General features: G+C 42.5%; 1 protein-coding gene across 4 annotated transcripts in view; it reads right to left on the bottom strand.

Annotated features, from left to right (window-relative positions):
* Positions 1–12318, bottom strand: part of AGL (amylo-alpha-1, 6-glucosidase, 4-alpha-glucanotransferase) — a 74099-nt gene extending 61781 nt beyond the window's left edge. For 2 of the 4 annotated variants that reach the window (XM_045026430.1, XM_045026433.1), the window contains exons 1-4: positions 6041–6174; positions 5803–5952; positions 2035–2245; positions 656–822 (exon numbers count right to left, since the gene is read on the bottom strand). In XM_045026430.1, coding sequence (XP_044882365.1) covers positions 656–822; positions 2035–2245; positions 5803–5884 — 460 coding nt within the window. In that variant the 5' untranslated portion in view covers positions 5885–5952; positions 6041–6174. Of the gene's footprint in view, positions 1–655; positions 823–2034; positions 2246–5802; positions 5953–6040; positions 6175–6300; positions 6393–12287 lie in introns of those variants that run through there. The other 2 variants (XM_045026432.1, XM_045026431.1) reach the window with 2 other exon arrangements.
* Positions 12319–13121: the final 803 nt, after the last annotated feature.

The raw sequence follows: 13121 nt of genomic DNA, 5'->3' as shown, positions 1-13121 counted from the left end.
GGAGAAGGGGTGGTTGGATGGGGCAGGGGTCCGGGGGGGGGAGGGGCGTCAGGATTGAGAGGAGGAGTTGGATAGGGCGGCAAGGGTCCGGGGGCAATCAGGGGACAGGGACGTGTGGATGGGGCAGGGGTCTCAGAGGGGTCATCAGGGAATGGGGGGGGGAAGGGGCGTAGATGGGGGGGGGCACAGATAGGGAGGTGGGGGCCGGGCCATGACCCCCTCCCTTAACCGGCCCTCCATACAATTTATGAAACCCAATGCAGACCTCAGGCCAAAAAGTTTGCCTGCCTGTTTTAAGGTAAGATTTAAACCACTCTTCCCATCTCAGATTTATCCCCACCTCTTGTCTACCATTCCAATCAATTCTACAAACTTCACATCTATGTGAAACAAATCAAACAATCTAAAAATTCAGATCACTTTTTAAAAGGTGATTCCCAAATACTTGTCTTTCAAAGCAAATATTTTAATAATCAGACTGGTTTGTTCTATTATAAGTTTAACACTGAATTCAGTTTCATAACTATTTTCATAAAACTTAAACTGCAAACTACAAAAATATATCTGAACTGTGTAACAGATACTGGTAAAACAAACAGTATAAATATAAGCTGTATCCCTTAAAAATTACCTTTACAGAGTATATGGTTATTACCTGATTCTTTTGCAACTTTAAGACGATCTTCCCATTCTTCAAATGGTCCCAGACACTTAGCTAGGAATGTCTGGAGTGTAACACAGTCCAAATGCAATACTTGATTATCGGCTCCAACACGCAAAATAGGATCCACAACTATGTAACCTCCACCACTTTTCTCATTTCTAGAATAAATTGAGTCTATTAAACACTAGAAAAGCAAATGCCCATTGCACCAGCCATTTCTAAAACCAGAAGCCAGTACACAATCTGGTAGTTTAAAATCATCCCATTTTAGCCACAAAACAGTTACCGATCTCCCAAACTCAGAGTAGTTTCCACCATTTCCCCAATTTATGGATGCATTTAGACTCAAATGTAAATTTCAGAGGCAGAACATGAAGTACAACAAGGCCTTTTTCTGGAGAAAGACATACAGAAGACCTCAGTCCTACAGTTGGATCCATGTGAGTAGACCTTTAGGACTGTTTGAAGTCCTATGGATTTCAATGCGGCTTTGTGAAGATATGAGAATCAGCCTGCTCAGACTGGACTGGGGTCAAAAACAGTGACTGAACCTATGAGGCGCCAAGTATTCTTAACCCCCTCCCCCATTCCTCTACTCAGCAATTTTTTAATAGAATGAACATGAGTATTCTCAAAACATGATCATTAGAGGAAAATATAGCTGATGGTGAAAAATTAAAACAGGGATCAAAATTTTTCCTCTGATTACTGGTCCAGGCTGAGAACCTGGAAGATTTTTATGGTCCTGATCAGCCACAAAGGTCCCAAAGCTATCAGCTCTTAAACAGTGGTAATAGGTGAGGTACAATACACTACAGATTGATTGATTGCATTAGACTTTATAAAAAAAACTGAATTCTGATTAGCATCTTACTTTTATTCTTACACTGTCTCAAGACCTCAAAAAAAAAAATCACTGACGTTTGAGATGAATGGGTTAATGTTTCATAGGTTTTGAACATGATTTCTAGCTCTGGTAGCAGCTATAGGTCAGAACTGAGTGGAACAAAACCTAAAGATATTTAAGAAAGACTACTTATTTTAATGTCTGATCTCTCACAACCTTCCAAGTCTATTAATTATTTGTACCATTAGAATGCTGACTTTGAAACCTTGCAGGCATGGATTGCCTTTCCAAAATTCATAAACAAATAGATGATTAAATTTGTTCTGAGTACTCCCCAAAATACTGCAGCATCAAAAACCACATCTTGCATCCTTTGTGGACAGTCCTCTGCAGAGGCCAAATGACTGCACTGATATGGAAACTGAATTACTGTCTTTCACCTCATAGTTCTAGGTCAAGACTGAGATACATGGAGTAGTGAGGGGAAGACTGCAGTTTTTCATATGTAAAAAGCTCCACTTACTCAAGACTGAAATAATACTGGTATGATCCAGAAATTTGGAGATCCAGTTTACAATATTTGTCAGAATCATCTTCTCTTCCTGTTGGGTTGTGCCATGACAGTGCCCTGAACTTGCGGCGATAGAATAATTCTCCAGAAGCTGGGTAATTAGTGTACACTGTAACATGCTTGCCTTGTAATGTTGGGCCCAGTCGGAATTGCAGTTCAAAACCTCAACAGAAAAGAGAATGGGTTTAAAAAAAAACACAAAACAAAAAAAACCACACACCTCATTTATTAAAATTAAAGACTAAATATTTTGGTTTATTATTGTGATTCACAATATGAAGATTTTAAGTTAATAGATGGGTGCCATAATTCTAAATAGGTGTATTGGGTGTAAAATTAAGAGAATGTTTTTATTTTACTGCCATTTCTCATCAACAGATAATGATGCTGTAATAATTATTTCTGCTTGTGTTACCATTCAAAACCACCCAGAACCCTGAAATGGGAAACAAATTATCCCTCTTCAGAGCACTTTATTTCTATTTCTGCTCAAATACAATACAGTAACAAAAAATGCCTGGAAAAAGTTATTTATTGCAGTTTTGGAAGAATTGTGAGATGACAGGAGTATTACTGTCTAAACAGTCACCTCATTTTTTATACATAATATATAGAGAGGGGGTACACATTTTTTATTAAATTTAAATGTCAACTTAAAACCCATATTTTATCTATTTTTGTTACGTGTAACACCCAACATTATTATAATTGACATGAAAAACAGAGTGGGGGAAAAAAGCTATTTTTCTCTAGTCTGTTTCTCTTTGTGCACTTGAAAGCATTTTCTGTCCAGTCAGTTTCTCATATTTATGTGAATCTTTCACATAACACAGAAAGAAAATAATTCTTAAATATAAAAGCACAACAGGAAAATATGACTTTCAAACCACATACACTTGCACAAGAACTTGGGAATACGTAGCACCTGAATTTACTTTTTACCTTTTTTTTTTTTTTAAACTGACAAGGTTCTAAGTTGACACTCATTCGTTAAATTTAACTGAACTGGGAAGATAGGTATTTGTGAAAAATAGAAGACCAAACTTGAAAATGAAAATATTTTAGATATGTTTACATTTCATGGAGCATTCAACTAAACAAATCCAAAAACCTTTACATTTTTTGAAAATATAAATGAAGTTACAGACCGAGGCCACACACTTGCAATTTACAGCTTGGACAGCTATATTTGCATGGAGCCCTACTGACTTCCATGGGACTCTTCTTGGGTGCAATCGCTCATCCACAAATCGTAAATTGCAAGTTTGAAACCTTAATACCCTAAAATGGAAACATTTGTCCCCAATTCTATAATCTAATCCACTTGTTCACATGGAATTTCATTTAAGCCAACAGGTCTCAGTGCATGTGTGTGCCTGAATGAATCGGACTGTAGTACCACGGCCTTTACATAAGTAAAACTAGACAGATGCTTAAGCACTTGCAAGGCAACAACCATTACTGATTGAGGCCTCAATCTTGCAACTGACTACACTCACACACAGCCATGCACCCCTGCAGGGCCACAGTGACTTCAATGGACAGTTAACTGCAGGACCCGGATCTTAGAATCCATGTTTTTTTTAAAAAAGTGTTTATTCATTCTTCAGTTAAAAAGCAAAAGACTCTCGGCTGTCTTGTCTTCCTGGTAAGAAAGTTCTACGTGTAGTCTAAAGAACAGACAAACCAATCATGTATTAGAAAAAGAGTTTAAAATTGTGGTGTAACATGTAAAAAAGTTAAACAACCGAATCACACTATCCTGATTAAATAAAAAAAGTTGCTCAACAAATGGAATTGTGCCAGCACAACCAAATATCAGAGTCCAGCTATCCAAGTACATTTAAATAGCCCATGCCAATGAAGTTTACCCTATCATCCACTAAACATTAAAAAGAGAGAGAGAGAGAGAGAGAGAGAGAAAAGCCACCCTCCAAGCACATAATAGTGCAAAGGCTGAACAACAGTTTCAGGATTTGGGTTCCTATCAACGAAAAACATAGCTAACTTGGTTGTAAAAATTGTACACAAAAATCACTCTTAGGGCTTGTCTACACTGGCATTTTACAGTGCTGCAACTTTCTCACTCAAGAGTGTGAAAAAACACCCCCCCCCCGAGCGCTGCAAGTTTCAGTGCTGTGAAGTGCCAGTGTAGACAGTGCACCTGCGCTAGAAGCCGCACTTCCAGCACTGGTAGCTATTCCTCTCCTGGAGGTGGGTTTTTTATAGCCGCGACTACACAAGCCACATTAAAGAGCTGCCGCGGCAGCACTTTAACATTGCTAGTGAAGACGTGCCCTCAGAAAGTTCAGGCAATTTCGCCTCACTATAGTCTTGACATTTCCTTATTGAGTCTGCTAAAATTAGATCACGCTACAGGGTTGTATGCCTTAGAGCTCTTACTCCCTTATAGTAACAGTACTGATTCCAGGAATGCTTTGCCTAAATTAGCTACTCTCTCCCTCAACTAGCTATCAACTTAGGCAATTTCAAAAGTATGGCTTTCAAATCTTCAGCAGCCTCCAAACAAAGCTTACATAGCCTGAAGAAAAGTTAATAAGGAGGTCAGAACCAACTCTGCACTTTGTTCATTAATGATAAAAGTTTCTGGTAAATTCACATACTAATCATTCAGCAAACTCTGAAATCTAAATATTTAAGAAGAATTCTAGTTTTATAGAAGGGTAAAAAAAAGTCGTGCTATTCTGAAAGTATTTTAAAAGTACGGTAAATTCATAAATCAACCATTCTTAGACAATTTTTTTAAATCTTTCTGGTGACAGTTAAAACTTTTACTGTTGCCCCTTTAAAAAAAAACAGTATGCAAGAAAGAATAAAGACCTCAGATAACATTTTGATCTTAAACAGTTCATGGGCTGAGATTGCTGACCAAGATGATACCGGTCCAAATATATCTTTCACTAACAGGTTGATGGGTATACTTAAAAATAATTACAATTATTTACTAACATGAGAAATAATTGCAAATTACAGCATTGCTGTAATGCATTTAGCACACAAACATGTATTTTCAAATCTTACCTGTGACCCAAAAAAAGGATTGAAGACATAAATATAATTCATATCCCTACAACTAAGACCTGGGATTTGTACATAATATATTTAGTACTGCACAAAAAAAGTTGGATTATGAAAACTTTTATAAATAGCAAAGACAGGGACTGAAGTCATGATGGATATGGGAGTGCTATAGTTATACCATCCTTCAGGTGCAGTCTTAAACGAGGCTCATATTTAATTGGAATAGTGATTTTGCTTTTTACACACAATTTGCCTTTCAGCCTGAAAGCATTTTACAACTCACACTGACAGGGTGACCAGACAGCATGTGAGAAAAATCGGGATGGGGGTGAGGGGTAATAGGAGCCTATATAAGAAAAAGCCCAAATATCGGGACTGTCCCTATAAAATCGGGACATCTAGTCACCCACTGATTGATCCATGATTGTGGTCTCTAAAGCTACCACTGTACAAACAATCAACGCCATACAAAGAGCACTACAGTACCAGAGGACAGCAACTAACCTAAACACAGTGCGAGTGTGAGAGAGAGATGATGGGTGAAGGAAAAACTACAGCTCTCCACGACCATTTTCATTAATGGATTTCAGTGCTCGCTTACCTAAGAGCTGCCTAGAATCTCCCTTCGGTTACTAACCAGCGCTGCGCACAGCAGAGCCGCTACATGCCAGCACTGACCTTGCTCAAGCCTGAAGAGGGTCTTCTCCCGCTTTTCCATGGCGCTGAGAAGCAAAACTCGAGTCTGGTTACTGGGAGGCATTTTTGCTGCCCGGTGACTTGGCCTCTTTCAAGGGGAGACACTTGATGTCGGAAATACAGGAGCGACCCCTACAAAAACAAACAAACAAACCACCCCTCACAAGTCAGCAGCCAGGAAAGCAGGAAGGAGCCCCGGCCCCGCGGGAGCCAGACTTACATCGCCCAGCCCGCAGAGCGCCCAGGGGAGAAGCGGGGAGGGAGGCCCTGGAGCCGGGGGTCGAGTCCCGGCGCGCAGGGCCGGGCCGCAGGCAGGCAGGCAGGCAGGCAGCGGCGGCCGGAGGGGCTGCGCCTGTCAGTCTCCCTGTACAATGCGCCCTCGGCCCGGGGCGCGCGGGGGGCGGGGGAGTCGCCTGGCAGCGAGTCCCACCCACTCCCCCCAGGGGCTATATAAATAGCTGCCGGCGCGGGGCTACTCACGGGCGGCTCCTCCGCACCCAGCCGGCTGTGAGCACTGGGGCCTCCGCCTGCTACAAGCCGGGCGGCGCCTCACCTCAGCGGCACGCACCGCCCACAGCCTCCCGCCTCGCGACAACTTGATTGGTTCCGCCGCGGCCAGACACTGACAGGGCGGGGGCGGCGCAGCTCCCGCGAGAGGAGCGGCTGAGGGAGGAGAGGGGGTTGCACGTGGCAGGAGCCGCTGCTGGGAGCTGGGCTTTGAACTGGACAATTTTAAATTCTGCGCAGCCAGCTACTGTGTTTATTTACACACGGACGCCCGTGGCTGTACCGTTCCCGCCCAGCAGTGCGGGAGGGAGATCGAATAGGTCAAGCCCGGGCGCACCAGCTTCCACTCACTCCTAGAGGAGAAGTTACCCCAACCCTGGAGTTTTAATCAGGTGTCTGTCCTAACAGCTGTACCCCTGCCCCCTTTCCGTCTTCTTCCACCGCGGGTAATGCACGCTAAGGTCCCTGTACACTAAAAGCTTTCAGAGAGGGGGAAGGTCGTGTTACTGTTACTCAGTTTTTCTAACTGATACTTTGCTACTAACTGTGCTAATGAATTTAATAGGTTGTAAGTGTATGCTTATTATACACATTACTACAGATTATGTAGCAGTTGTAATTAAAGAAGCATTTCTGGTAATATCTCCTGTTTAGTAGCAAAATGGACACAAATTTAAAGTTGACTATTTTTTTAAAACCTGTTTCAAAACCACAGAACAGAGTTGTCTGTTACCAAGGGCCTAATCCTTCAATGTTCTGTGCATCACCCATTCTCTACTGTATCTTTTAGAGAGAAAGGGGCAGCATACAGTACACAGATAAAAATGACAGTGGAAAGCAGCTGTGATAAATAGGCACACTGCTCCTTGCTTTAAGTGGACAAAAACATTGATAGGTTCCAATTCTCCTGCTATATTCTACTGTAAAAAGGTGATATGTCAGCTGGTGTATATACCACCACTGAATAAGTTAGATCAAAGGATCTATACTGAGCCAAAATGTAAGGAAGGAAAGAAACCTTAAATGTCTGCTACCTGTAGAATACATAATGTTGCCTTTGTAAACTGTACAACTCTTCTGTTAAGGCACTTTCATGCTTTTCTTAGGAATACTGTAATCTGAAATATGGTCACCTAGCCTCTCTGACCACTGCCTTACCAGCCTAATATTGCAACAAAATAGAACAGTTGCTACAAGCATCTCACCACTGATCTATCATTAACTGACACCACCAAAAAGGTCAAGCTTGCAGCTAGGGAAGGTCAGTCTATTTTCATTACCTAGGACTATAAAAAACACTTCTCAATTTACAGTCCCTGTCTGTTTATTGCTTTTTATGTTTGCACAGGCAGCATCTTGCTGAGTGAAATGAGTAATAAGTAAAAAGCTAGTGAGAATAGAAAATTGAGAATTGTTGAAAGGTTTCTTCCTCTTCTTCTACAGACACTGTACCTCACAGAGCACACAAAGCAGTAGAGCAAGCAACTATTCTTGCAGTAATTAAAGCAGTTTGCGTGGTGTATGAATGCTTTCACCACTACAGGAAAGTAAAGGTTTGTATGTTGGGAATAGGGTGACCAGATAGCAAATGTGAAAAATTGGGATGGGGTGGGGAGATAATAGGAGCCTATATAAGACCCAAAAATCAGGACTATCCTATAAGCTTGGGACATCTGATCACCCTAGTTGGGAGAGCATAAATAATGTGAATTCTAAAAATATGCTGAATTCCATTATTCAAATGTTTATTTTTGTAATTAAAAACTAGTATCCTATTAAGTTAAGAGGATAATTACTTTCTCCTAAAGTTCACCAAGATTACTCTTAATCTTATACACCATGTTTAAAAAAGGAAATTTTTTTTAAATAGGACTCAAAGCTTTTAAAATTTAAAGATTTTATTAACAATCTATAAAACCACTATGAGAATATTTTTTCCCCAAAAGCACCCCCAAAGGAGCAGAAGGAAAATCATACAAGATTCTAGGAGAAACATTTTGAATCCTAAAAAGGATTAGGACATAAGCAGATATCAACACAATTTTTCAAATAAAACAAAAGTCAGTAATACAGCATCTGGAAAGATATACTGATGGAGAAACTACCCTGTTCATCTAGCACATGTTCAGTGAATGACAGAAGGCAAAGCAGCTAGCCATTACTGGACATACAGCAAAAAAGCCTGCAAAACACCATGCATCTTTGAAAGGTGATGATCCTCAAATTCCAAAATCCATTTTGCATGATTGGCTCCATAGTCCACATCTGTAATATATTTAAAATAAAATCCAAATATAAGATTACAGTGCTTGTAATTTTACATGAATAATACAGAACCAGATTCTTCCCTTGGGTAGACCTTCTGGCACATTAGAAGTCAACAGGAATTGCTGGGGAAATTTTTCCAAACCTGTATGGGGTTTAGGAGTATAAATCTTGATCTGTTTCTCTGACATCCAGTGTATGTCTGATAGTCAGCTCAAGCTCAATGTGGCTAAAACAGTGCTCTCACCAAAAAAATACCCCCCCACCTCCCCATGAGCATCATGACTGTCACTCAGGCCCATAACCTGGGTGTCATCTTTGGCACAGACCTCTCTGCAAGTTCTCATATCCAGGTTTGTCTAAATCATGCAGATTCTTTCTGTATTGCATCTATAAGGGAAGGGCTTGCCTATCCATCGACAGCTAAAACTCTTGTCCAGGCTCTCAGCTTGTGTCTTGATTACTGCAACATCTTTCTCTCTGGCCTTGACAAATATAATCTTGCCCTGTTCTTACACATTCAGAATGCTGCTGCAAAGATCATTCTTCTGAGTGATTCCTTTGACCATCTCACAACCTTATTTACATCTGTCCACTAGCTCCCTCTTCTCTGCCATATCAAACAAGCTACTTGAATTCATTTTTCACTTATCCCCATCCTACCTATCATCACTCCTTCAGTACAAAGAGGTTGACTCATACTTCTGATTGGCTCATGATGTAATTCTTCATCAGAAAAAGAAATCTGGTAAGGTTCAACAAGGACAAGTACAGAGTCCTGCACTTAGGACAGAGGAATCCCATGGACTGCTACAGACTAGGGATCAGCCAAGTGGCTACGCAGCAGTTCTGCAGAAAAGGACCTAGGGGTTACAGTGGCCAAGAAGCTGGATATGAGCCAGTGTGCTCTTGTTGCCAAGAAGGATATAGCCCAAAATGCTGTTAGAAGTAGGGGCATTGCCAGCCGATCAAGGGGCATGATTATTCTCCTCGATTCAGCATTGGTGAAGCCTCATCTGGAGTACTGTGTCCAGTTTTGGGCCCCACACTACAAGAAGGATGTGGAAAATTGGAAAGAGTCCAGTGGAGGGCAACAAATGATTAGGGGGCTGGAGCACATGATTTATGAGGTGAAGCTGAGGGAACTGGGATTATTTAGTCTGCAGAAGAGACGAATGAGGGGGATTTGATAGCAGCTTTCAACTACCTGAAAGGGGGTTCCAAAGAGGATGGATCAAGACTGTTAAGTGGTATCAGACGACAGAACAGTGGGGGAGGTTTAGGTTGGACATCAATGCATGATTAATCAGATGGCCTTAAATACATGGTGACAACTGTAAGCATGTTAAATTCAGATAGGGTGACCAGATAGCAAGGGTTAAAAAAAATCAGGATGGGGGGGGTAAGTCTATATAAGAAAGACCCAAAAATCAGGACTGTCCCAATTTTAAAGGGACATCTGGTCACCCTAAACTCAGAGCCTGATCTTAAACTTGCTGATGGAAAGACTCCCACTGACTTCTGGGGTTTTGGACCAGACTCCAAGCTCATTACCCCTAGTTAATTACTCTCTCTCCTCATTTACACACACTGAACATCTCAGAGTTTTTGCTCCTGCTTTATGCTTATCCAAGCAAACATCCATGTCCCTCTCACATATTGAGAGAGGGGAAGGCACTTCAGGTAGATAATATTCAAGGAGAGAGGGAGAGTTGAGACTCTGCAGCTACTCTGAGCTACATGCCAGGGAAGAGAGGCCAATTTTCTATGTTAAAAATATCTTACCTTTATCTGGGGATCTCCATGGATCCAGAAGGATGACAACATGCACCACTCCTCCCAACTATCCTGCCTATTCCTTAGCCCAACCCAGTAGTCTGCATGCTCTGATATACAAGGCACACTTGAATCCTTGCTTGGTGTAATTTAACATGTTCATTGTTTTCTCATCCCAGGGTGAGAAATTTGGCACATCTTACACATGCTTAAGTTCTAGGAGGTAAAAAGTGCTTTCACCAGAGTGCAGAAAGCCATACAATTGTGTCATACTATGTGTTTTCAAGCAGTACTGAGTGTGGTGCTCCCAATAGTGACACAAGAGCATGACTACCAACCTCTGAGTAAACTGTTAGAAGTCAGGGCAGAATCTCAACTGGTTGGGAGTTCTAAACTTAAATTTCACCAACCAGCTGCACCAAGCACAAACTCCTGAGTTGCCTTAAAACATACTCCAGTCTAGCTTGCCACCCAGGTGAATGCATCTCTATGATAGATTACCCCTTACACCAAGATTCACAGCAATACTCAGGTTACTTCTAATCCCAAAGGATCAGTCAGTCACTCACCCCAGGTCAATTATGTTTTAGGTCTCACACCAAAGACAAAGCTTTTAGCCAATCCTATAGTAAGCTACATGAAGATTTATTAAATAGGAAAAGGAAATTAGAGAGTTATTTACTAGAGTAAAGCCAGAAAACAGACATGCATACGTTACAATTGTGTGTTGGCGAAGGTAATGTAGGCTTCTATAATCAGCAACCTGTGATTGTCCTTTAAGGCTTACCCAGCCCAAGCATCTGGAGATCTCTTGCTTATGCCTAGAAACATTCCCTCTCCTCCCAAATATCCTGAGTCCAGGCAGCATAGAGATCCTTATTCCTTTTGGTTTGGGGTTTTTATCTCCCTTCCTGCCTTATGCTCTGAGCTGCACATTCAGCTGATGGAGGAGTTCATTTGCATGACTCCTCACCACAGGAAGCAGAGCAGAATAATAAGTCTTTAGTCCTTTTGCTGATAAGCTATACTTGGATCTCAAGTAGAAGCCATGTAGTATTCATGGGTTTCCTCTTTCAGAAGGGACCATTTCTGTAGGTGAGTAGCTCTCCATACTATTGTCCCTCTCCTGTATGGCAATTCAGACAGTCAGAGGTTCACAATACAACTGCTTAGATATTCATTTTCTGTACTGTAATGTGATGTGATAGTCATCAAAAGATTAACTAATGCAGCAACTCAAGCAAGCCTAAACATTTCTGTATAATTCTTATACTGGTCCTACCCATATCAACCCACAAATGAGCCAAATAGACACATAGCTAGAATCTGTCAGTTTCTGGTTGGGACTCGGGGACCTTAGTACAAGTTAGCACCTAGCCTGCAGTAGTCATAAACATAGGTACTTTATTAATAGATTTCTCTATTACATTTTATGTTTTCAAAAAGCACTCTGCATTTACCATAGGTAGAGACCCCTTTGGTTTTAAAGCATGGTTTCCCCACTGTGACAGGGTTCCCTAACCAATCATTGCACCCCCTACTAGCCATCCTGGAGATTAGTTCTGCCAGGTACTGTACCCTCCACAACACACCTTCTTCTCTCAGTCTGCAGTCTCTTACTCACAGAGCAGCAGCTTCCAATTCACGTCTCAGTCCTCTGGCCAGGTCGCTAAGTTCCTCCATTCCAGAGAAACCACAGTCCTTCCAGACCAGCTGTCTGGCTAACATCACCAATGCCCTGTGCCACTACCCAGGGGAAGACAGAACCATCTTTTACAGTGGGTTCCTGCCCAGGATCCCTATAACATACAGCCAAGACCTGTACTAACTTAATATTTACTACTATTTGCCTGGGTATCTTCCCACATAACTCACTTAGCACCACTGCCCTGCCTCTTTGGGTTTGCTAGTCTACTCACCTCTCTCATAGAAAAGAGCTATAGACTCTTCTCCTGTAACCCCAACTACTGGTGGCTCCCAGGCTTTATACAGGTGCTGTCTGTTCAGGGGCGGCTCTAGGTTTTTGGCCGCCCCAAGCAGTCATGCCCGGGAGGCGCCCCCGAGCCACGGGAGCAGCGGACCTCCCGCGGGCATGACTGCAGAGGGTCCACTGGTCGCGTGGCTCGGCTGGACCTCCCGCAGCTGCGGGCGGTTCGCAGGTCCGGCAGCTCCGGTTGAGCTGCCGCAGTCATGCCTGCGGCAGGTCCACTGGAGCCGCCGGCCGAGCGTCCCCTCCGCAGTCATGCCTGCGGCAGGTCCGCTGCTCCCGGGGCTCCGGTGGACCTCCCTCAGGCATGACTGCGGCAGGTCCGCCGGCCCAGCCTGCCGCCCCCCCGGGAAAGGGCCGCCCCAGGCGGGTGCTTGCCCCGCTGGGCTCTGGAGCCGGCCCTGTGTCTGTTCCTGTGCAGCTGAGCCTGTTTCTAATTAGTGGCCTCCTTGTAGCCTATATCTCTCCCCAACCTGCTGCTTAATTGGTTAATTAGGCCCATCTGGCCAGTGTGAGGAATACACTCACAACATTTAATATGGGATTTGCTATTTCAGGAAACAGGCATTTAATTTGCTTATTTGAATTTAGTTTAAAAAGAATTTCAGTATTTATCTAAAGTATAGTGAAACAGAAGTGATGTCTCAGGGCCCTCTCCATAGAACAGAGTTAAGATTGATACAGCACCTTCATACTTGAGTTGCTTCAAATCACTTTACAAAATAATGGGTTAGATTCCAGCAGTGCAGTGGCTGAAACCAAACAC

This window comes from Mauremys mutica, chromosome 8, assembly GCF_020497125.1.
Source record: "Mauremys mutica isolate MM-2020 ecotype Southern chromosome 8, ASM2049712v1, whole genome shotgun sequence".
Classification (NCBI taxonomy): domain Eukaryota; kingdom Metazoa; phylum Chordata; order Testudines; family Geoemydidae; genus Mauremys; species Mauremys mutica.
The sequence above is the reverse complement of the archived record's forward strand: the minus strand, read 5'-3'. Positions and strand labels throughout refer to the sequence as shown.